Here is a 25,885-nt window from a genome sequence, read left to right as displayed (position 1 = left end):
ATTTTGTAATAAGTTGGAACTATTTGCAAAACGTAAGTCCGTAAGCAACTCTATTTATTATGAAATGACAAACCAAACTGAGCATAAGTCAAGTGACAGCTGTAATAAAGACCAATTCCGAAAAAAGCATTGCCAGATTGATCTCTACACTATCTCAAAAAAACAACTAAAAACATGAGACAATTGATATTTTTTGAATAAGATTAGATTAAAATGAAGACTTCTAACTGAGATTTATGTTTTGCAAAATCATTGCCCTTAAAACTCAGTTTTAGGATATCTTTAACGTTTTTAAAGAGACAAATTTTAAAAGATTCAATGAAATTCGGCAGAGTAATTAGTTCGTGAGACATTTGGGGTCAACCAAAATCTTTTTTTTTTTTTATTTGCTGTAAAACCATGGATTTTAGATTTTAAAAACCTTGAATATTTGAGAAATGTAAAAAATTTCAATTATAAAAAACGCCCTGGTTATAAAAACTTCCGTTCGACAGTTGGTGTTCATTTGAAGATTAATATTATCCACTTGTGTTCTAATTATTGAAACGCTCTTGAAATTTACTTAACATTACATTTATTTATAAATTAACGTCCAATAGGAATTTTTGACAGCTGATTGTTGTTATGGGTGTATTTTTTTGTTTAGCACAGAGCAAAAATCTGAGCTGTCAAAAAAGATGAGTTTTCCTCTTTTTTGCTCAGACATATCAAAGCACAGAAATAGTTTTTCTTTTTTCAATCAGAGTTAGTGCTGAAAACAATGACCGAGTTAAGCAGTATTCACATGAGCACGACCAACGAACAACGAATGAATAACAAAATGTGAGTTTATATACGTTCCAAGACATATTTTCACACAAATTCTTAACAAAGCGATAGCAATATAGTTTCTAACTGATTTGATTTGATTGATTATTATATTAATAAATTTAAGAAAACAAATTTATTCGTCGCGAAAATATTGTATACATTATACATTGTATTGATACGAACTGTCAAACTTTATTCGCGTTCCACATTATCCACACTCGCAACGAATAAAATAATCGAGCGTACTTAACCTAAAGAAATCATTCTTGTTTTGGCTTCGGTAGTAAATGGTGTTCGGCTGTGGCTCCTTAAAAAAATATGGATAAAAAGGTACAGAAAGGTGATTGATAATAAAATTCAAATGAGTATCATTTTCCGATATGCATTACAAGTTTACGTACAATTTATTTGATATGGGTAACTTTTCAGCTTTTCAATTCACAAAAAAAAAAATCAAATATGACATTTGGCCGTGATAGTAACTACTTTTACTTTGTTTATAGTTAAACCACAGGTTTAGCTCTAAACTTACGTTTAAATTTATTTATAAATCTATGAATATGCGCCAATAATGATAAAAAAAAACAATTGTCAAAGTCAAACTTCATTCGCGACGAATTAAAAACTCTCATGTAAAAGAAACGTCAAAATCGAAGAATATTCGTTCATTCGTTGGTCGTGCTTATGTGAATAGTGCTTTAATAGTTTTTAGTTCAGAGCAGAGTCTGAACTGTCAAAAAATTGTGTTTTTACCTCTGAACGTTCACAGCTTCAAATTTGTGTTTCTTTTTTCGTTCTGATCGTGTTCTGAGTTTGTTCAGAGCGTGCTCTATGAGCTCAGAATAAAATAACTGAGCAGACCGAATTGGAATGTCAAATAGTGACAGCTTAAGTGTTTAGGTGTTTTTCAAAAATAATTCTGAACGCTCAGAATACGCTTTGTTCAGAGGATGTTTAGAGCTTTCTCGATATGCTCGGACTCTGTTCACAGCTCTATTCTGAGGTAAAAAAGAAAAGCGGCTATTAAAGCAAAAATCTGAGCTCAGCTGACTTCACTTTTGTTTCGTGTGGTATGAAGGAGACAGGTGTCAAATTCTGAAAAAAATTGACAGTTCAGATCTGTAGTAGTAAATAAATCGGAGAATATTTCTCCGATTGCTCTTCTCTGTTATATCTGTCAAATTAAGTGCAGGGGATTGTGGGCTTAATCCATTTATAAAAGATATTTTCCCAACTTATTCGGCCGTGAATAAAAGTAAATAATCCGTCAATAATAAAATAAGGACATATATTTGAAGCCCTGAAGGCTAAATGTCTTTAGGATTAAGGCAGAAAATATTCAAAAGAACCTTAAATAAAACACTTGAACTTTTTCATCACCCTGTTTATTTGATTTCAAGGATTTTGACACTTAACTTAAAAAGATAAAAACTTAACAAAGTCCTTTTAGAAAATGTTTCAATACCCATATATAAATATACCACTTGTCAGTTATCGTTCCATTTTATGATCAAAAATCTTGTGTCAGCATGCGTTCAGTTTTGATGCAAAAAAATCCACAAACAGCCTCTCTGAGCTGTCAGTTTTATATGCATGCATCTTGCATTTTTATTCTTTTTCTAAAAATTGGCACGTCGCCAATTAATTTTTTGTTTCGTGCTTAAAGGTCAACTGGAATTTTGTTGCTTCCTCTTTTTTTGATTGTCTTCCAAAAATTTCAAGAATTTTGTTTTGAAAATCACCGATTTAATTTTTTTTTTGAAAAAACATAAGACGTTGCTTGATTTTTAAGTAGGATTACATTTAAGTTGTTATTTTGTTGTTGTTATTTGAGTCGTGTCGTCATGGTATATGCATAAATATAAGTATCTTCAATTGCATTAAAAAGGATGTTTTAGGGCGAATGAAAATTATTTAACATACAATCATGATGATGATGATTATACTCTTCACGTGATGTTGTTTATTCAAACATTTTATAAGATTTTTATCCTTGGGATAAGAAAACAAAACACCACAAAAGAACCAATTCTTTAAGGAAGGTACATGGAAAAATGCTACCTTAAAAGATTCTTGATATGCTACACGTAACCCTGCTACCGGCGACTTTTATCTCTACCACAATCGATTTGATTGAAAGGCAAACATTCTACAGAGGGATGACACATCAAAACCAATTATATTTTAGGTACTACTTGGAAATATAAGAAAAGGTATATATTGGAATATAAATGCAACTTCCGGTGACGGTTTTGAAATTGTCTTACACCTCTCTTTCTCATTGTCTGATGGGTTTTTCTGTTTCGTTTGATTTGGCATCAATATCGGTCACGCAATCGAATCCAAAGCCAAAGCCAATCCTTGAACTGGATGATCTCATATATTGATGGAAGTTGTTTTCCTGCTTTATATACATTCACCTTAAAGGTTTAAAGGTTTGACTTTGACGTGTTTCTGTATTTATGTTTACATCTACTTTTGTTGATATGATAAAAACTGACATTTGACGAGGATTAAAAATTAAATACGGAAGTCAAAAGTTATCATGACTTATGGATCATAACTTAAGGTGCATCATTAATTTAACTTCATACATCTACATTTATAGTACTTTGAGGGGTTTGGCCAACCTGGAATCTATGAATAATCGTTCTTTTTTTTTAACGTTGTCCTAAAGTATTCAGTTGGAGAAAAGCCTCTGAGAACTCGGTTTTGTACTTAAATAGTATTGTAAAATTATTCCTGATTTTCTACAACTCAAAACTTCAAAAGTGTTTACCTTAGTACCGCGTTTTGTAAGTTAGCCGGATTCATAACTCAGACAATTTTCAAAAAAAATTGGATTTAAAGTTTCAACGTACATCTTGAACCTTTAGAAGTGTTCAAGAGCTGTTAGCCCAGTAAGAAACGTCATAGTAAAATTATTCCTGATTTTCTACAGCTCGAAACTTCAAACGTGTTTATCTTAATACTGCGTTTTGTAAGTTAGCCGGATTCATAACTCAGACAATTTTCAAACAGTTGGATTTAAAGTTTGAATCAATTTTTAAAAATACATTTCCTTTAGAAGTTGTCAGGAGCTGTTGGTCCGGCCGTGGACCCTAAAAGAAACGTCATAGCAAAAACTACTACACAGCCGCCATTTTGGAATTTATTGCTTCAAAAGAAATATTGTCAGACGTCATTTTTATGAATTGTGAATTATTTCTGAAATAATTTCTCTAAGACAATTAAGAAAATGGTAACTTTTCCTTCCTTAAATCTCAAGTTGTTAAGCAGTTGGGATGTCAAAGAAAAGTAAAACTAGAGAAAGAACTCTATTTCTTAAGATCAAAGTTCATGAAGGGAAGTGAAAAATACTCTAGACTACAAACTAACAAAGCTAATTGGAATTGTTATAATTTTTCTTCAGGTAGATAATTAAATTTGTTTCCTTTTGCTTGAATAAGCCTTCTTTTTGTAGACGCAATTAAAATCAACTCATCCTTATCACAGAACCTTATTACCGACAACATTTCCTTAAAGGTATATAAATCTTTCTGTGGGTTCAATTTTACTTTGGCAGTTGAAGACTCTACCAGGTAAAAATATCTGACAGTTCGTTCCTTTTTAGTTCCGAAAGAAAGCGAATTTGTTAAATTCTTTTATGATGATTGTATATATAATTTCCTTTTACATTTTCTTGTTGTCGTTTTCAATTTCTTTATCCTTTTGTGTTAAGTTCTTTTTTTTTGTTATTTGGCCCTGAATACTTCGGAAACTCTTTATGCATAGGTATTGTACATATTTATGTAAAAAGATAGTATTCCGAAAAAGTAGCCAGTTTTTTCGAATAAATTTCTTCTTTTCTTTCTTTCTTTTGTGTTATTTTTGACAAGAAATAAATATACGAAAATGTCACGCAAAAAGGATGCATGCAACATTATTTATAAAGTGCCCTGTTTGTGTCATTTAAGTTGGTATTTTTTTTTTGGCAAAATACCTTTTTGTTGAAAAAAATGATATGAAATGCAAAATCAGACCTTGAACCACAGAGAGTTTTTGTCTACCTGCAAAAATGTTAGGGTGATATTCAATATTTTAAAATTTCAGAGAATTTTGTAATTGTTTCCCAAAACAAAAGGGCCTATCAGGTGTAAATTGAATGCGGTAACAGTTTTTAAATGAGTAGACAAATGTTGACACAATGCATTTAGACTAAGTAGGTTATTTAAATGGGTAAAAACGGTAATTTAAAAGTTATTAGACAAATTATACTGACCAAATGAATTTTTCCAAAAGGGTATAAGAAACGAACAATACTTTTCGACAGCACTGAGATCAATTTTCTATTTTTTCGGGCTTTGACAGCTGTCAAACAGGTCATCGCAATATTGCTTTTTATATAAGAATCTGTATTTGGCAGGAGGGTATTTTCTTCTATTGTTTAATTCATACAAATAAATAAATAAATCAAATAAATAAAGCTTTCTTCTTAACGCCCGAGGTTTGAAGCTTTACAAATTCTTAGGTCGCGTTTTATAACACAAGATAAAGTAAAGTTAGTAAGGAGCCTGTCAAAATCCCGACTGACCCGTGGTTTGCATTGCTAAACATTACTAAACAAAAATGCCAACACAGTTTGACATTCTTAACTGTCAAATCATAGACAACAATCACCGAAGCATCTCATGCAGCCAAAAAAAGATTAGAAGTAATATTTATATGTAAGAATCCAGATCCAGGGGCCTTATTCTTTTATTTATAATTTGCACACACTTAAGGGGTTATGACTGCCTTCAATATGTTTAAGCATCAAACACAGTGCGAGCGTTAGGAAAATAGGGAAGGATAAGCACTTAAGAGAAGATACCGATGCAAATTGGTCTTAAAGTCCTTGAAATCATTAGAGTTAGGCATTCCACATTCTTGAAGTGCGGTTGAAAAATAATCTCTATACCTAACACGTACGACCCAAATTGAACTCATGAACATTCCTGAGAGTGCGAATTCTAAGGCTGAATTGTTTTGAGAAGGAGAGCGGATTGAATGGATGTTTTGACATAACGCTTTTAGTCATTTTTTGTTTGATTCTATCTAAAAGACTTAAACTTATTTTAGGGAACACGTTCCCAAATATGTGAGTAACATATTAAAATTTTGAAAGTTCTTTCATCTTTGTCGGAGAAATCCTAAACACTTGGCAGCATTTTTGACAATGTCAAATATGTGATCATTCCATAAGATATGATCCGTGCGATACACACACATCGATATCGACCAAAAGTCGATTAATTTCCGAAATGCTCTTGAATAGAGGCATTGTGGTTGTAAGTTTTCCATCCGAAGTACTAGCTAGTAAATTCAGAAACAAATTTAAAAAGCTGAAAGAACTGCCATCACTGAAATAGTTTAATAGAAAAGAAGTTACAGACAAGTGACGTTTATGAATATAAAAAGAGGCGAGGACAGAACGGAACCCTGAAAAATACCAGCATTTATTTTGTGAATCTCAAACAAAATGTACTGAATGATTAGATAGGAAGTTTCTTATGCCACGAATAAGGGATTCATCACTACCAAAACCATCCATTTTTGATAAATGGCTTGGCTAAGTTAAAATTTTATCAAATGTTTTTCAAATATCAAGTGAAATAATTTTATTTTCCTTAACTCGATAGAGACATTGAAAATGGTCAAAGATGGCTATAAGAAGATTGAAGAAATTGTGAGAGGTTAAAATTAAACATTTCTTGGAATACAATTTTTGGTCCTTCTAGGAACCAAGCCATGTCAATTATCCTCTTTTTTCCAAAACAAAACTTCGCTTTGTGATGTTTAACTCAAAATACCATCACATCCACGAAAATACTCAACAGGATATAAAATATCGACTGAGAACAAAATTAACCCTCGTTAACATTTCCCATACGAACTACCTTCCCGACACTTTCAATGTGTTGCGTCGGTCGTAAAACCCATTAACAATCAGCAATTACAAAATATTTTAACACAATTATGCAATTATACCGCTCTTCGATTTACGAGTAAAGTAAAGTAAATTGTTCGAAACAAAATTTTATCGATTAATACATTTAATTACTTGTAAAACAATATTAACAAAAGTTATACCACCACCAGTCCGTCCATCGCACTTTGGTCTTGGTCTCTGATGATGATGACGGTCTGGTGAAACACATAATAAAATATCAAAAAAAGACAACCGATGAAGAAGCGTGAAGAAAATTCCACAAACCAAATACGCCAGAGCCAGGGAGCAAGTAATCTGCATTTTTAAAATATCATTCCATATCGGTTTGGCACATCTTTCTCTTTTTTTAGTAGGACGGACGCAGAAGATGAAGTTCCACCAAACCACACCGGACTAATACCAGTACAAGTAGCTTAAAAGATTCCAGAGACTGTATGGACGTTTGGTACTCGAACAGTTCGTGATCTTATTCGATGCTTGCAATTTGTTACCTTCTTTCATCCTTCCCCGTTTAGAAAATGGCCAGCCCCAGTGTCTCCATCATCATCATCATATTGAAACGAAAAGGGCAAGAAAACACAAGTTTGCCATATGAGCCACCGCACGCATAAGGAGATACAACTTTAAGCACTCTTATAAGATATTTATACGTTCAAGCCAAAAGTTACTTATACTATAAGACCAAGCAGCAACGCAACGAGACGAGTCGAGTTTATATGGAAGCATTCCACATATAAACAGCATCAAGCTATCAAAAACGTTCCATTCCTTGTTTTCAGTATAAAATATCTCTTTGCGTTTGTTTGGCAAGTTGGCCAAATATGGAACCGAGAGACTTGACTGTTGGTTAGAGTGGTTGGTGTGTTAGGGGGGTAATATCGACCAAACCATCATCATCGTCATCAGATCAGATCAGATAGAGCTAATGAACTCTATGGTGGAGTGAGAAGATAAAAAAGGGCATTGTACACAATTTGGTAAGTCCTTGAAATTGAAAGCCTAAAATTATTTTGTGTGTTCTCAAGAATTCACTTGTTTTGTGTCTCTCTGTTCCGTCTTCATATTCGTATATCAAACGTCTTTTCAAACAAGAAAGTATTTCTTCTCATCTGTGTCCATCTTTTTTAAGACATCAGTGCGTGTTGACGTATTTGGACTGAAAGACATACATATTGGTATAATGACGTTTCTGCAATGGCAAGTGACTGCAACTGTCAAACCGGACGGAGACGAAGAGATACATATAACTTCCCTGCATCGTATCGCATCGTTCGTCCATCAGTGATTGACAGAGGGATATCCTTATTCATGGGGTATGATGATGAGGATGACGATCATCATCATCATTTAAACGATACAGAAACCAGTTAAACAGAAAGGGAGGGAAAAACAAAAACTAAAAGGGTTCAGTCAAGTGTTAATTTACAAGTTGCTCCTTGGAATATAAAATTTCTCCCTATCTCTCTCTTTCTCTGTGTCTGTCATCTAATTAATTCATCTCTCTGTCGTTTGACAATTTAATATGACATGAAGCTTTTTAAAGTCACAAGATTAATTTGAAAATGGAAAATGTCTCCATCTTTGAATCAGCTTTTTGACATTTTAGAACAAAAATTGTATTGAGAGTTGAATGGACAAAGAATATTATCTTCAGTTGGAATTTGATTTATATTTTTACTATCGTTTATGTAGGAATTTTCGTGACCCAAAATTTTTTACATTGTATACAAATCCTGGCATCATGAATTGTTAAGGGAACAGAACTTTTTTGGGGGTACATTCATTTCGGATAGACAAGCATAAAATGGCAAAGTTAAGGGGGCGTTCATAATGCGCATATTTTATTTTGTGTGCTTGATACAAAAATAATGACATAGTTAACTTGGAAATGGAGATACATGAAATAAATTTAAGAATATTTTTCCATTTGAGTAGAGGCTGATGCTAAGGGAGTGGATGGTGGGAGGATAGTTTTATAATTTAATGAAGATTTTATGTGAGAGAAAGTTCAAAGTTCTTAAAGTTTGTATTTGCATTTTGAAACGTCAAACAAAGTTATTTAATTGAAATATTTGAATTTTATGAATTAAACTGGTCGTGATAATTCTGAAGTCTTAAGCAGCATTCACATGAGCAACAAACGATGAATGAATTACAAAATTTGAGTTTATATACGTTTGAAGACATTTTTCCACACAAATTCTTAAGAAAACGATAGCAATATAGTTTCTATTTGATTTATAATGTATACTTTAACTTTTCAATATTATACATTAATAAATTCAAGAAAACAAATTCATTCGTCGCGAAAGAAATTTTAGTTGATCCGAACTGTCAAACTTTATTCACGTTCCACATTATCCACACTCGTACTTAACCTAAAAAAATTATTCTTGTTTTGGTTTCGGTGGTCAAAGTCAAACTTCATTTTCGACGAATTAAAAACTCTCATGTGGAAGAAATGTCAAAATCGACGAATATTCTTTTAATCGTTGGTCGTGCTCATGTGAATAGTTCTTTACATAGATTTCTCTTAAGGGCATTGCACATAAGAGCCAACAAGGAATAGCGAAAAAACCTGATTTTACACATTTCAAAAAGTCAATTTCAAACAAAAACACATTTAAATTATAAGAAACCAATTGATACGAATGTTGCATTTTGTTGTCTAAAACAAGAACATTTTGTTAAAACTGTTTGGTAGTAACAAATAGTAGTGTGGTTGCTATGAACTGTCAAACTCTATTTGCGTTCCACATACCATCCACACTGCAACGAAAAAATTGTTTGCGCGCAACATAACCTCAAAATTACATTACTTTTGTTTTGTTTTTGTGTGAAAGATCGTGGCTGAGGAAAATATGGAGAAAAGGGTATTCAATTCGTCGCTATCGGCAAAGAGAAATAAAGCCAAGTGAAAGAAAAGTCAAAATATGAGAACATCCACTATTGAATTACGTTCAGAAATTCATATTTTGGATGTAGGTTTCTGCTAAAAATAAATGGGAATTATTGAAATACTAAAATTGTTTCGTAATTAAATCTTTTTTATGAAACAAAAAAGTTTAAATAAGATTTAGAGGTTATGAATACCCTTATAATGTTAAACACAACCCAAACAAATAGGAAAGAAGGATAGGGCTTAAAGAAGATTTCCATGTTCATTGGTTTTGAATGTCAGCGTTTTGCAGTAAGTCAGAAATACTGAATTGGGTAGAGCCAATAACATTCGTGATGTCCGGCTGAAAAACGATTCTCTGCATTTAACAATACCTCTAGAATTGGTCTTAAAGCTAAACAAACGAGGGTTAAATAGTGATAGACGTAAAACATTAAGACGATGTTCAAGAGATACAAAATTTTCTTTCGGAAATTGTATCCACAATACTCAAAAGTGACATTAAGGCCCCTATTGGCATTTGAAGGTTATAACCGAGGTCTGAACGAATAAAGTTTTTATAGATTATAGTGAATTCGGAAGAGGCAATCGGGACTTAGAAGTGTTCTGCACTCAAAATTACATTAGGTTTATTATTTTTATTGAATACATATATATGTGATCTGAAAATATCCAGATTTCGGTAAATTTGATTCTTTACAAAAATCCTCACGAAACAACCTTTAAAACACGAAACCTGTTCTTGACTCATGGTAAACTTTTCAAGCTGTTTCTAATTATTTAAAACTTCTGTCATAAGCAGCTGTTATTTTTTCACAAAATGAAAAAGTATGAGTTTTAAAATCGAAAACATTAAATTTATTGCGGAAGTAGCTTACACGACCTATTATAACGAAAGGGAATCCCTCCAAAAGCAAATGTTTTTTGTTTGTTGACTTTTTACACCTGTTGAGCTTTCAGACAAAGTAGATGTGCAGCAAATTTGAACTAGGGCTTCCGTTTGGAGTCACACTACGTAACATTACGTTATTTCCTTACGATTGTCAATAAAACTTAAGGTGGAAGCTTAATTGTGATAGCATGCATTGAATTCCTATGGCTGAACTCGTAAACGTCAAGCGAAGCCGAAGGTGAGGCGTGTTTGTGTTTCAGCCATCAAGAACAGCTCATCTCTTGCTAACCTCTGTTTTATTTTATTCTTCTAAAACACCAACAGGATTGTTAAAGAATGCAACCATTTTTGAATGTAATGACTTTTTGATCCTTTATTGAATTCGTCCTTTTTTTTGATTAATTAAAACAAATTGCAATCATGTTCTGAAGTGAGTCAACATCTTAAAAACGCAAAATCGCAAAATCGCAAAAAAAAACAGCATTTTGAAAGTCCAGAATCTAGAAAACTCAAAATCTCGAAAGCCCAGAATCCCGAAAACACAGAATTACGAGAAATGAAATGAAAAATGTGCTTAAATTTAGAATACTTAATTTGTGTATTCATTAGAAAGCTCATTTTTGAATCAAACAGTCTAGAAAAGTTGAGATTTTTTACTTAAAAAATTATTAATATTTTATTTGTGGGGTTTTAGGTTTTTGAGATTCTGGATTTTGAGTATTCTGAGTTTTAAGGATTATGAATTTTTGGGATTCTAGGTGTTCTGGTTTTTGGGTTATTGGAACTGTGGGTATTTTTTTGGTTTCTGGATTTCATGGATTCAAAATCTTGGAGTCCCTAACATTTTTTCTAATTATTTGACTGGTGAATTAAAAAAATGCAATCTTCAATTAAATGTCATAAATGATTGCAATCGTAAGAAATTGCATAGTTTTAAAAGACTGATACCGCACACATATTAAGGGTGGTGCCATAGGTGTACTCACTACTGTCAAGTTCTTACTTGTTTTTATTAGATTTAAAAATACCATTTTGATTTAATAGTCCACCACATGTCAAATTTGAATATTTTTGTTCTGTCAAATCCGAATCAGACAGAATAAACATTTAAAATTTTCGTTGACAACCTTTTTAATTTCATTTGACAGCTTGTGTACTCTGTCCTTAAAGCTGGTCATTCATGAACGAGCAGAATGGCTCGTGAGTCAATTTCACAGTTGTTATCTGTAATTTACAAATTGTTAGAAGTTCAATTGATAAAAACGACCTTAATCGTAGTTTAAATTTAAATAAACTAGGTGGCGCAACTGTCCGTTGAGAACTAGGACCTAGTGACTTACAACTCTCAACCATTCCTGTGTGCGAATAATGTTTTCAGGGATGGATTTGTTGTGCAAAATTTGCTTTGTTTGGAGTGGTTCAAAGTTAAAGATTCTTTTTCTACTTTAGGGAGATGATGAAACTTATTAAAAATGTAATTAGAAAGTTACAACCTGTTTCGAAAGAAAAGTGCTTTATGACTGAATAAACTTTTCACAAATAAAAACCTGAGAAAGATTTTGAAATAAATCCATTTAATTTTGTTTTTCTTCGTAACCAGCTTAAATTAACACAAATTTGTTAATAAAATAAACAAACTTTATTTTTTAAACAGCTTTAAAAATAATTACGTTGCAGACAAGCAGAAAAAATCAACTTAATAATCTTGATTGAGTTAAAAATTTCTCTTTCACTGTACATATAGTCGGTACTCGGTACTTTAATTTTATCCATTAAAGCCCAATTATTGCCTGAGGCATCACGGGAGGCGGTAAGTTAGGTAGCTATACAATATATGAAATTTGGACTGGCAACAAGAGCAAGTAAATGTATATAAACAAATAAGTTCGACAACAAAGTAATTAACAATCCCCAACCAGACTTTTATGTCCATCATCAGCATGACAGTGTCTTAATTCACTTAATTTTATTTTAACTTAACTTTGCTTTTCTTAAGAAAACACGAACAAAATCCTATGATAAGTTCATCAACTTTTAAATTTAAGTATAGATAGTTGGAAGGTATGAGCTCAGTGCTCACAGCCATCGCAAGTTCATGCTGCATGCAGCAAGCAAAATAAAGTGATGGTAATGATGATGTTGACGATCTTAAAGCTTTGTCAGAGTTTAAAAATAAATTTTATTTTATTACCTAAGGTTTAGTATCATCACGCTGTAAAGAATGACGCGATGACGCCGAAGACGACGCCGAGTCGGTTATTATAACTTGTATTTTCTAAAAATTAATTAACTCCTTTTCCTGCTTTATACACGGATAAGTATAATATTATATATTTTTTTGCAATTTAATGAATGTGCTTTGTTTTGCATGCCTGGAAGATATAATTCTCTGGCTGTACGCGGCTGATGAAGTTAAATGGGGGGGGGGGGAAGATACAAGAGAGCAAGCGATATGCATGCATAGTTTATAGTAATGGGTGTTTTTTTGTAGATTTATAGAACTTTAAATTGGCAACACTATTTCAACTGGTCGCCATTTTGACAGCTGTCAAAAAATTTAGTTTTGATTTGATTTGCCACTGCCAAAGGTCAAAAATTAGACTTTTAGATTGGATTCTTTCAAGACTTTAGAAAAGATTTTCAAAATACTATAATAGCAGAGGACTACCTTTCAAATAAGTAAATTTTATCAGGTTTGTTTTATTCCATTTCAAAGTTCTAAAAAAACACCCTTTAGTTGGTATTTCCATCTAAATATAGACAGTATAGAGAAGTTGAGGTAATTACCTTATGTGGCGTTGTATGCCACGACCTTCTTTTGCTTTGACTCTTCTGATGGAGTTGATGCTGAATGTTATGTTGATGTTGTTGTTGGAATTGTTGTTGTTGCTGTTGATGCTGCTGTTGCTGTTGTTGATGATGGTGGTGCAATGATGATAATTGGTTCTGGGTACAGCCGCTTATGATTGAAGAGTTCTCATAGATTTCCGACGATGATATCGAACTGTTGAGTGTCGCTGTTGATGCGCCCAATGATGGACACGGTGACGATGCTGGCGATGGTGAGAAGCAACCAGAGTCATATGAGTTGATTATACGTAAACGGTTTCCTGGACAGATGCCCTGTAATAAAAGATACATTAAAATCATGCATACATACATATATTATTATATTAAATATTATAGAAGAAAATATGAGAGTGAGATCAGATAAATGGGAGACTTTTTGCATTTAAAAGACTTAAGGTATGTTATTGGTGTGTAATTGAAAATATTTCTATTTCTTTCGTGTTAAATGTAAAAGGAGGTCTGTTGAGAAATTGTACTTATAAGATTGTTTAAACTGCCTTGAATGTCTACTTATTTTAATAACAGTTTTTAAAGTTTAGAAGAGTTAAAGCGTCAGAAGAATCGGTCCTTTCAATGTTCTGTCAAATTAGCCAGTTGCATTCCCTCCTTGAAAAATTCTGCTGTATTACGCTCACTTTGAATGTTCATCAGTATACCCTTGAGCTGAATTTCTAACGTACTTTCAAGTACAGTGATATGTGTTTTAGCCACACATCAAGAATGTGGAATATCGTTGTCTTTCTTACTTTAACTCCCAAGTTTATTATAATTTAATCAAAGTCAAATGTTTATCGAAACTTAATTCCTGAGGTCAACAAATTTCATCCGATATTTCCAAATTTTTGAAGGAGGAAACAAGAATTAAAGGACTTTATTCACGAATTATATTAATGACTTAAAAAGGTTAACCCTTATCACTTCAATCGAATTCGTAAGTCTCGTACATGAACTTGGATATGGTTTAGTATTTTCAAGTACCTTAACAGAATTGTATGAAATTTTTTCTCAGAAATCTATTTTCTGACACATCAGAGCGAAACATTAAACAACAGTGGCCACATATTTTGTGTAGAATAATGTCAGTTTTATAATTACGCGAATGACAGATAAATAAATAGATTGGGTGGCGCAATAGTCCATTGAGAACCGCATGGAATAGTGACTTACAACTCTCGTAGGGGTGGAGGGGACCTACAGTTTCAAGCCGAATCCGAACGGCTACTCTTGGGGAATTAGCGAACCTGCCAATCTATCCTGTATCAGACCGCATCTGTCTAAAAAGAGGAATGCCTCTGGTGGAATGAAGCCGCTCAATCGTGTACTTTCTAAATAGTCGTCATTCGGATAAAACGCCCCCAAAATTAAATTGTTGGTGGAGGACATAGCTCTTGCAATGTGACCTCCAACCAGTTTTTTTTTAACGAAATTGTCAATGCTGTTGATTCGATCCCCGTTGTATAGGACCTCGTTGGAATAGTAACGCCCGTAAGAATATTCCGCTGTCCGATATAAGCCGGTACAGCATCTTAAACACTGTCGCTAGAACACCCGAAACTTCTCCATCTGGGAAGGGGCAACGTTGAACTACACAGGACAACCATAAACGATCATCGGCCGTATGAGGGCCATGTAGCAAATTACTTTCACTATGGGGTCAAGCCGACCGCTTTAAAACAGCCGTATCGTCAGAGCGAAGGCTCCTCTGGCCCTGGTCCGAGCAGCATTTATATCTCTGTCGAAATATAAATATTGATTTTACCAGATACCGAGGTACTTCACTACACTTTTGCTCACTATTCGCTGCCTGTGAAGATCAACGATGACCATCTTAAGCCAATTCTTGCACGTATCCCTAGTTACCCTGGCCAAGGGAATCCGGAACAGAATTGTCTTCGACTTCTGGACATTTATTTTCACAGTTTCCAGTCGTCGCAATATCGCTGAATCTTGTCGAAATCACGCTGCAAGAGAATTTTAATAACTTCAACCTTTCGGACCGTTCAGTCTAACGCACTAACCATCATGCCACGGGTACTGCGCGAAGGACAGATAAAACAAAGATTAGAATGAGTGTACTTATACTTGTTAACTTCTTATAGGAAGTTATTGTAATGGGTCCGATTTGTCAAATTTAAAATTTTGACATTTCTCTACGTTTCAAGGTTCCTAGAGTCGAAATAAAAGATTTTTAGAACGATTTCTGTGCGTGCGTGTGTACGTAAGTTCGTACGTCCGTACGTTCGCGACGTTTTTTCGTCGTCCATAGCTCAAGAACCAGAAGAGATATCGATTTCAAATAATTTTTTTTATACAGATAATAAGGCAGAAAGATGCAGAAGGGGCTCTCAAAAAAATTGCGTGGGTGGTTTTCTTACCATAGCAGTTTGAAATAAAAAGTATCAAAGAAATATATTTTTTGAAAAAAAATCCACTTAACGGTTTTTTAATTAAATCAAAAAAAAACTGAAAAAAAAATGTTGTCACCTCCAAAATTTTACGACTAAAATATGATTTCATCTGAAAAACAATTTTGTGCAATTTACTTTTATCTTTCAAAAAACATTGTTGTCAACATTCAGTAAAATTTAAAAAAAATCAAATACACAGTTATTTTTACAAAAAATTTAAAAACCGAAAAAAAATTAACAAAAGTTGGTAAAAAATGATTTTCGACTCAAATTTCTTTTCAAAACTTTGAGATATTGGCTTTAAACTACTTTTATCTTTTAAAAAATATTGGTGTTAACATTCAGTATAATTTTGAAAAAAATCGAATTGACAGTTTTTGTACAAAAAATTAAAAACCAAAAAAAAAATTAAACAAATGTTAATAAAAATTGATTTTCGACTCAAATATCTTTTCAAAAACTTGAAATTTAGGCTTCAAACTTATTTTATCTTATAAGAATTATTGTTTTCAATATTCTGAAAAATGTTGAGAAATATCGAATTGACAGTTTTTTTACAAAAAATAAAATCTTAAACAAAAATTACTAAAAGTTGGTAAACATTGATTTTCCACTCAAATAATTGTCAACATTCAGTAAAAATTTGAAAAACATCGTATTGATAGTTTTTGTACAAAAAAAATAAAAACCTAAAAAAAATTAAACAAAAGTTAATAAAAATTGATTTTCGACTAAAATATCTTTTCAAAAACTTGAAATATTGGCTTCAAACTAATTTTATCTCATAAGAAATATTGTTTTTAATATTCGATACAATTTGGAAAAAAATCGAATTGACAGTTTTTTTACAAAAAAAATAAAACTCTAAAAAAATAATACTAAAACTTGGTAAAAATTTACTTTCGACTCAAAAAGCTTTTCAAAAATTAAAAATATTGGCTTCAAACTTATTTTATTTTACAGAAAATATTGTTTTCGATATTCAGTAATTGTTATATAAAAACAACAGTTCGTTTTTTCATAAAAAATAAAATCTACAAAAAATAGTACGGAAATTTGGTAAAAATTGATACGAGTACCTACATAGACAAACTTTAAAGCAAGACACATCGACAGACGGAATGGGAAGTTGTCAGTGTGGGTCGCATTCCGGCCTATTTTTTGTTTTATTTTGTAGATCTTTTTAATTACGACACAAAGGAACTTGAAAATTAAGTTTTTCGGCAGATATAAGTTAGGTGTTACTTTAAATCATTTAAAAAATAACAGCAGTTTCTTTAAATTTGGTTTCGTGAAAAAGTTTAATTATGTTCAAAAACGGTCCAATACATTTTTCGCAAATATTCTCTAAATGTATGTGTACTTAACTATATGTTTGTATTACTTCAGAACTTCAGAAAAGTACCCGTTATTTTTTTAAAATGTTCTCAGAAATCGAAATAGAAAACGATTTCAAAAATAAAATTAGTAAACTAACGATTTTTATGGAAATTAATGGAATTTAAATTTTTGAATGCAAACGTTATAAAATGAATTTTAAATCTTAAATATTGAATTTAACTTAAAAGTAAAATACATTTATATCAGTTAAACAGAATTGCACTATTGTGAACTGAATTGTATGAATTGTAAACTGTATTGGTATAAATTTCAAACTTCCCGCCCAGCGGCCATATTTTATTTAAAATTTAAAATTAAGAAGAAAAAGGAAAAGAAAAAGAAAATGAAATGAAAAGAAAAATAAAACCATTCCACACGTCACACGATAGTTCCGCACATTGAACACGCGTTTTCTTTAATCCGCATATTTTCGCTTGATTTTAAATTCTTTTAATTTGCGAAGTTATTTAACAGCTCAAGTAAGAGCTAATTTACAAAAAAGCTTGTTAAATTTTCATATATTTTTAGATTTTTAAATATAGGTACTAATTCTAAATAGACTCCTTGGATACAGAGGCATGTTCGTGTGACCAAGTTGTCATTTCGGTATTTTTTCTTATTTCTTTCATATTTAAAACAACAGTATTTTATGCTTCAAGTTTGATATTTTCGTTTCATTAACCGAACAAAACGCAAACCAAAAATTTAAAGTACAATAATTAGAATTTCCTAGAAAATATAATAAACTTAACCTTCATTAAAGTCCATCAAAAAATCAATGTTACTGCAAATTATTGATGATTCAAAATCGATCATGGTCTTATTCATCAATTGAAATTTATAATTTGGTAAAAATCCTGCCTATTTCCATACCATGGACAAAATTTAGAGCACATTCTAAGTAAATCACTTTTCAATTAAGAACTATTTTCTTCTTGCTCCAAATTCCATTTAACCCCGACACTTCATATAATAGGTCTGTGTTCTAGTACACACTTTTCAATTATTTTTTTTAATGAAAACCATATTGCGTTCGAACATTATTATTAGCACACATATTTTTGTATTTAAAAAGCTATTCATTTAAAAAAATGAAAACAAATATCGTAAACAAATTAATTCAATTCACTTCGATCTAGTTTTTGTTTAAAATAAATGTTGTCGGCCAACTCACGGTGCCTTGCCGTTGTTATAGGAGCTAATTAAAATTACTTGGAAACTTTCAATCAAGGCAATTAACCTTAAGTCAACTGGACTTGAGGCGAAAAATAATTCAAACGAAAAGTAGACTAGATTCTCTTTCAATTCTCATAAAGACTGACATTCCGGTGCGTTCGGTGTGGTACGGTGAATATGGCTTTTGCAAAATCGCATGTCTCCTGATCAATTAATCAATTCGCACGTCATAGTACAATTGTTATGCACATCAGTCCCCCACAGTTCCTACACCTCCCCTAGACTACGTTTCCATAGTTAACTAGTTAGGTTATTTTTCATTGAAGAACAAATTCGCGCTCTCAATTGATGAAAATTGCTTTTTTTCTTTCTTGGAGACAGAACCATTTGTTATAAGATCAAGTCCATGAACCCATAAATACGGCTACAGTGGGGTATTTTTTTTAAAGTGACAATAGACTGAATTGTACACCATTAATCTATGTTGACCGCGTCGTCGTTGGTGCGTCTGTCGCTAGGTCGGTAGCACAGTTTGCAATCGTGCGCAATGAACTCCCTGTCAGTTGGTGAGTTTATTGTTGCCCGCCCAGTTTTAACTTTAAACTTTTAAAAAACGATCGTTTTGTCTGTTTATTGGAGCAAAGTACAAAAGAATATTATTTTTGTTGTTACTTATTTATGCGCGTAGTCAACATATTGTTGTTTGTACATAGTTTTGAAAAGGGGGGTTTTTGGAGGTGAAAAAAGTATAAACAACAATATAATAACTCTGCATGTCGGCATTTTATTGACATAGAGTAACTCTTTTCATGTTGACTTCCGTTTGACAAAATGTCAGCGGCAGCACAAATTATAATGGCGTACTTAACAATGGGACTATAATTAATGTGGTTTCGTTCGTCGTTTGTTTGAATGAGTGAATTTTAGTATTTTTATTGTTGGACACACAATCAATGATCGTGAAATTGTATACTGCTCTGGATAAGTTTTGAAATTTGATTTTTCTTTCTGATATGAAATAAATACCCGCAAATTATGATACACTTTAAATGATACGATTTCTTTCTTTTGTTATGATTTTATGTTAGGTTTTATTTTTTTTTACAATTTGCACAGTATCGGGGTTAAATATGTATACATCTATACAAAAACACACAGTTTATGGTAGGTGCTTTCAGATCTCTGATTTGGAAGGTTGTTGAAATACCTTATAGACTCATGTTTTTTTTTACTGTAGTTTTGATTTGACGGATTAGGGTATTTTTTAATAATTAAAATATGTTTTTTTACATGGAATGCAGAAACTCATTTATGTAGACGCTCTCAATTATGTCTATGGTCTTAAAAAATATAGGATTTTTAACAAACTTTAAATGTAAATTGATAAATACAGCCATGATCGATTTTGAGTCATCAATAATTTGGAGCAACATTGATTTTTTTGATTGACTTTATTAAAAATTTTTATTGATACACTGAATCAACCTTGATTGAGTTTGTTATATATTTTCTAGGAAATTATAATTATTCAACTTTAAAGGAATTGATTTGTGTTCATGTTGATAAAACGGAAATGTCAAACTCGAAGTTCAAATGTCTGTTTTTTTTTATTGATGAAATAGGAATACTGGTCTCCCGAATTTGTTCTTGTATCCAAAAAGTCTGTTTGAAAATAGAACCCAAGTTTAAAGATTTAAAAATGTACCTGTGAAATGTTTGTCTTTAAAACCATAAATGTCATTAAATTACTCAAAAAACCTTTACTATTTTTCTTTTTAAATCGATATATCGCACTATGGAGTAAAAGCAAGCAAAAGCGACACAAACGTTGATTTTTAAAATTGCGAAGCTTAGAAGTAAAGTTTCAACCAGACGAAAGAAAAATGTCCGCAGATTTAGAAACTGTATATTTTTTTTACTCCAACTAATTTAGCCACAGCCCAAGCTCAAAGTCAGTGAAACAGAGAACATATTTGTTTTTGCACCATCAAAAAAAGTTGCAATTTCAATTCATTATTTATTCAACATTTTGCAACTGTTGATATCATTTTTAAGATGAATAATACAGATGCGGGTGTGTTCTAATATATTCATTCTGGTTTTTGTTAAAAAATTGAGTTCCAATAGTTTTTGTGATTTAGTTAAAAAAGTGCATATACAATTATTTTTCTGTTTTTTGTTCTTTCTTTCTTAATCGTTTTGTTATTACTTTCCGTTAAATTCCGTTGAGTTGTTTGTGTAAAATGGTAAAGTGAATCATAAAGCTACAGTTGCAACAAAAATTAAGTGCTACAATTTGCAACCTTAGTTGTTATTTGTGTTAGAAAAAGTCATGTTTTATCCATTTTTGAGGTTTATCTTAAAATACGTAAATTTTGATATATTTGAAGGATCATCCGGCTTAATAGTCTTAAAACATGATCTGAAAGTGGATTTAAAGCTAAATTAGATTATTTAGAAAAATATTTGTTAGACAAAGCCTGTCAAGGAGGGTCAACTCGAAGAATTTAAAATTAAAATATGGCGTTTACGGTTTGAATATGAATTTAAATAATGAAAAGTATTTCTGTTTATTGGAAGGGTTATTTAACTATTTGAATTTATGAGCAGATGGCTTGATTCTGTAAGAGTTGAAAGTAGATTTTTACAACAAAAAAAAAATGAAACATGGCTATAAGGAAGTTTTGAAAATCCTAATAAATCAAGACCTGGTCAGCCCTCTAAATCCTTTGATGGTCTTTGCCCTCGTAGTAAATGTAGATGAACTGAAGAACTTCGTCGATCGCATCAAACAGAAGAACTTTCTTTTGCAATACAAATAAAATTGTGGGAATCTGGTAAGGCAGTACCTGCAAAAGTCCTGAATGAAATTACTCATTTTCAGGAAGAGCCAAAAGTTGTAAAAAATCTTAAAGCGCTTTCAATTTTTGTTGAGGCAGGTTTATCTCGCCGAGTGAAAAGAAAATGTTTCCGAGTCATAGTAGATTCACTTAAAAAAGCTATCCTGACCCAGAGTGTCTTACAGTTCCTCAATTTTGGAAAGCTTGCTTGATCACACCACCAAGAGCTTACTGATGTATTTGGATATTCGACAAACCTTAACTGAGGACGAAATGAAATCTTTAGAGCTCATTTCAAAATGGGCTTCCAATGGATCACAACAAACATAATATAAACAAAAGTTTGAAAACCATTCCGATTCTGATTGAAGTAATTGAAAATGTGATTTTGCCAATTGGGCAGCTTTCGGAAGAAGCAATTGAAATGCTTATAGCTGAGGATCCGATTCCATCTCGATTAGATGACTCTGAAGAAGAAGATAATAATTATTCTGAGGAAGAAAGCGAGTTTTGTTCAGAATATCTTTCAGAATAAACATTTAGCTATATTAAGAAAATAAATCTACGCTATTTCTAATTAAAAAACATACATATATTGTACTTATATACAGTACTGTGCAAAACATTTGCAACTAGTGGCCAATTGTCTTTTCATCTCACTTTTATAACGGTTAATTTGATTTAGTTTGAGGTTGGTAAGTTTATGCGTGTAGTTCGATTTTTGTTTAATTAGGTTTTGGCGGGACGGTTTTTTTTAAATAAATCTTTTTAAATTTAAAAAAAGGTTTTTTTTTTTTAAAGCGGGAAATAAATATTCATCGGATGTAAAATCCAGAATTTTGTGTGATCTCAAAAAAGTAGCATCACAAAAAGAAATTTCAAAGAAATGTTCCGTTCACAAATAAACTATTTGCAGAATGAGTAAAAGTGGAAAGGTGTTATGCCATTAAAGAGGAGGAAGGTATGGAAGCACCACAGCAAAAGATAATTGAAAATTAACAAATTTATTCCGAAGAAACCCCATGGCAAAAGATTGACGCCGCGCACTGCAGGCCAGATTGCGTTGTTTTCAGATAGCAAAAGAGATATTTATTTATAAAAGATATTTATTTTGAAAAAAAAAACTCATCTCAATTGGAGTCCCCAAAAAAGGGAAACGGCCTTGTTTTCTGACAAATCAAAGTTCAATATGCACGGATCGGGTGGAAAACAACATGTCAGGAGGCCAAGTGGTGAGAGGATAAGTCAAATATACACTAAAGGGACGTTCAAACATGGAGGTGGTTCAATTTTGGTCTTGGGCTTCTCTGGCCAAGTAATCTGTCAAATTAGAAAAGTGTAGAGCATAATAAAGTCTGAAGACTATGTAGACATCCTTTTTAACACCATGCTGCCTTATGCCCATTGGAAAATGGACGTTTTAACACTACAATGATCCCAAACACAAGTCGAAGTTGGCCACAAAGTGGATTGCAGAAAAAAAGATTGAGGTTTTACCATAGCCAGCTCAATCCTCAGACCTATACCAATAGAGAACCTGTATGAAATTGTGAATAAAAGCAACATTTTTAAGTACAAAAGTAAATTATTCGCTTGAATTCAGAGGTAGTGGAATTACATTCCAAAAACGGTTTTTAATAACTCTATAGCTTCGATGCTCAGAAAAAATATGTACAGCTGTTATAAAAAATAAAGGGTACGTAATTAAGTATTAACATTTAATTGTCTTGAAGTAGTAAAATTGTTTGAAATTTAGATGTGAGGTCTAAGTTGCAAATGTTTTGCACAGCAATTTTACCAACTATTAAAGTATTTAGTGATTTATTTTTTATTTAAGTGAAGAGTGCTAATTTTTTTTCTAACAATTATAACGTAATATCAAAAAAGTTTAGAAAACTAAAGAAAGAATTTGCCTGTTTGATTTTTTAAACAATTTTTTTTTTATGAAAAATGTTTGAGCTTCTAGTTGCAAATGTTTTGCACAGTAGTGTATATAAGATAAAATATATTTTATACGTCATTAAATATTTTTCTCTTAATTTTCTTATGATCGTATAATGATGCTCTTAAAGAAAATGTAAAATGCAGTTTCGGAAATTTAAGAAAATTTCTGGATTTTGGCCATTCGGGATTTTGGGTTTTCGGGTTTAAGATTTTTGGGATTTTGACCCCAACCCTTCGTAGACAAGCAACTTACCATACTAACCCCACAAAAAATAGCTCAGCGGTGTTAAATCGCACGATCTTGGATTTGACGCCATAGGCCCACGACAACGTAAAATAATACGTTCATCAAAAGTTTAATTTAATAAATTTTGTAGTTTCGCTGACTGTATGGCAACCGAACCTTTACTTTGGTATGTTTGGTATGCAGTTGGTTAGTTCATCCAATTTCTTGGATAAGCTCAAATTTCTTTTAAATATTGACCCGTTTTCGTTTTATGAAATTTAAAAATTCAAATTTATATATTTTTTAAGAACCCATTCTTGGTCATCAAATATTATTTATAGAATAAAAGAGCTTGTTCATTATTTAAATCGATTTGTTAGTTCCTGAACAATTTAAAACCAAAATTACGGGTCCGCCATAGAACACTTCTAGAGCAACACAAAATATATATTTATTTTTTTATCAAAAGAAGCCAAGTTGTACATACTCGTAGTTCCAATTCTGGGGAACTTCGAATTTTCGATTTGTGGGCAACAAATTTGTATTGGAACTGCTGTTATTTGTGCTCTCGAGAAAAAATGATTAAAAAAACGCAAGTTTGAACTAAATCACCCCAATAGTTTAGGCTGTACGGGGAAGGTTCAGAAAGACAGACGGACAGAATCGACAGATCTAATTTTTTCGAAATCGATTTTTTTTAACCAATGCAAACTTTGTCAAAGAGTTCCAAAAGAACTTTGATCTAATTTTTTTGTTTAAATAAAAGTCTTCTTAACAAATATTTTTGCTCTTTTTTAAAAATGCCTGTGGCGTATACTTCTTTTTTCTTTTTAGAATAGTTATTTATCTAAAAACAATGTTACAAACTTTATCCTTAAGAAATTTAGATAGAAAATTAAACTGAACAAAATAGGTCATGTTTGTATGGCTTTGTACATTTCTGAGTCAGGACCAAGTTTTAGCACAAAATTTTCAACCTTTACATTATACAAAAAATGCTTCTTTTGATCTGGAAAAAAAAATATAAAATACAAACAAAACAAATTTAATCAAAAAAGAGGAACAAAAAACCTCGCAATTAATTAATTGATTTTCATTACCAAAAAAAATCCAGAGTCCTAATTAATTCCACTTTAAACAAAAAAAAATCAATTAATTTGTCCTATTTTAAATTGAAAAAGCTGGGTACTCAAGTATATTGGAATTTATAGAATTTATACAAAGAAAACAACACAAAGCAACACAAAAAACAAGGACCATAGTTCCTTTCCTTAGAATATCCTCCTCTTTTATATATAATTCCAAATAACAGGTCCCGCACACCAAAGTGTACCGTTATTCATGATTAAACTTTAAAAATGCACACCATGTTCATTTTTCTCCATAGTTCTCTAAAGGACCTTGTATATGTATGTATGTAATAGAGCATAGAGTACTCCATTTATAATTTCATCCAGAAGGCTAATGTTCTACTCTGCTCTGCTTTTTGCTCCTTCATTTAGTTTAAAATTATTCCTTTTAAGCCCATTTATTCCACCCCATTTCTACACTTACTTGGGGTTCTCTATGTTTACCCATTTGCCGTTATGCTCTATTCGATGGCAAGAAACCGTCATCATTTTCCTAAAGTCACGTGTAAAAGGTCTTAAATCTAAAATATCATCGAATCGAGTTTTACATGAAAATTTAATAATATGAAGTTGAATAATGTTTTTTGGTTCTGTACTTTGCTGACAACATCCTGTTCTCTATAATGTGCATAAACGATATGAACATGAAACAGGATAACGAACACGAAGACGTAGAAGAAGAAGAAGAAAAAAAAGGATAATGAAATCACCCAGGATTACAACGCATAAGGCATAAAGTAAAGTAATATTAAATTTGTTTCTTGTTCAATTCGTCTGCAAGAAGAACCAGAGTGTAACTACTTTTTCTTATACATTGAACACTTGTGTACATTTTTTGGCTGATTGTGCTTTTCGAAATATGAAAGAAAGGGTGTTCAAAATGCTCACTGAAAGAAAATATGAAAAATCAGTTTTTCTTCTTAAATCTTTATTAATAAACGTGAGTTAGCGACCAGTAACCTTAATTCTTGATATTTGTTTCTATAATTCAAACAGACTTAAAAGATCATGACTTAAGAAAATAATTAAAGGAAAATATAATTAGGTAAAAATATTCCACATTCTTGATGTGTGGTTAAGGAAATAATCTCTTTACCTGATAGAACGTCCAAAACTGATATCAAGGGTAAAATTATGGGCAAAATTGAAAGCGCAAGTATTACGGCTGAATTGTTTACGAGGGGAGGGGTGAGTTAAATAACGAAAACACAATAAAATACATGGAATATTGCAGAAGTGTTTCAGCGATGTAAAATTTTCTGTTATAGTTCTATCGGTTACCATTTTCAAAGATTTGTTTTGGATTCCTTCATATATTTAAGCAACTAAATCTAGAAAAAAAAAACAAAAAGATGCTCA

At 31.8% G+C, this 25,885-nt stretch overlaps 1 protein-coding gene across 2 annotated transcripts in view; it reads right to left on the bottom strand.

Moving 5' to 3' along the window:
* Positions 1-25,885, bottom strand: part of LOC129944451 (breast cancer anti-estrogen resistance protein 1) — a 159,453-nt gene that overhangs the window by 14,591 nt on the left and 118,977 nt on the right. For both annotated transcript variants that reach the window (XM_056053881.1, XM_056053882.1), the window contains exon 3: positions 13,360-13,695. In XM_056053881.1, coding sequence (XP_055909856.1) covers positions 13,360-13,695 — 336 coding nt within the window. The remainder of the gene's footprint in view (positions 1-13,359; positions 13,696-25,885) is intronic.

The sequence above is a fragment of the Eupeodes corollae genome, chromosome 2 (assembly GCF_945859685.1).
Source record: "Eupeodes corollae chromosome 2, idEupCoro1.1, whole genome shotgun sequence".
NCBI lineage: Eukaryota > Metazoa > Arthropoda > Insecta > Diptera > Syrphidae > Eupeodes > Eupeodes corollae.
The sequence above is the reverse complement of the archived record's forward strand: the minus strand, read 5'-3'. Positions and strand labels throughout refer to the sequence as shown.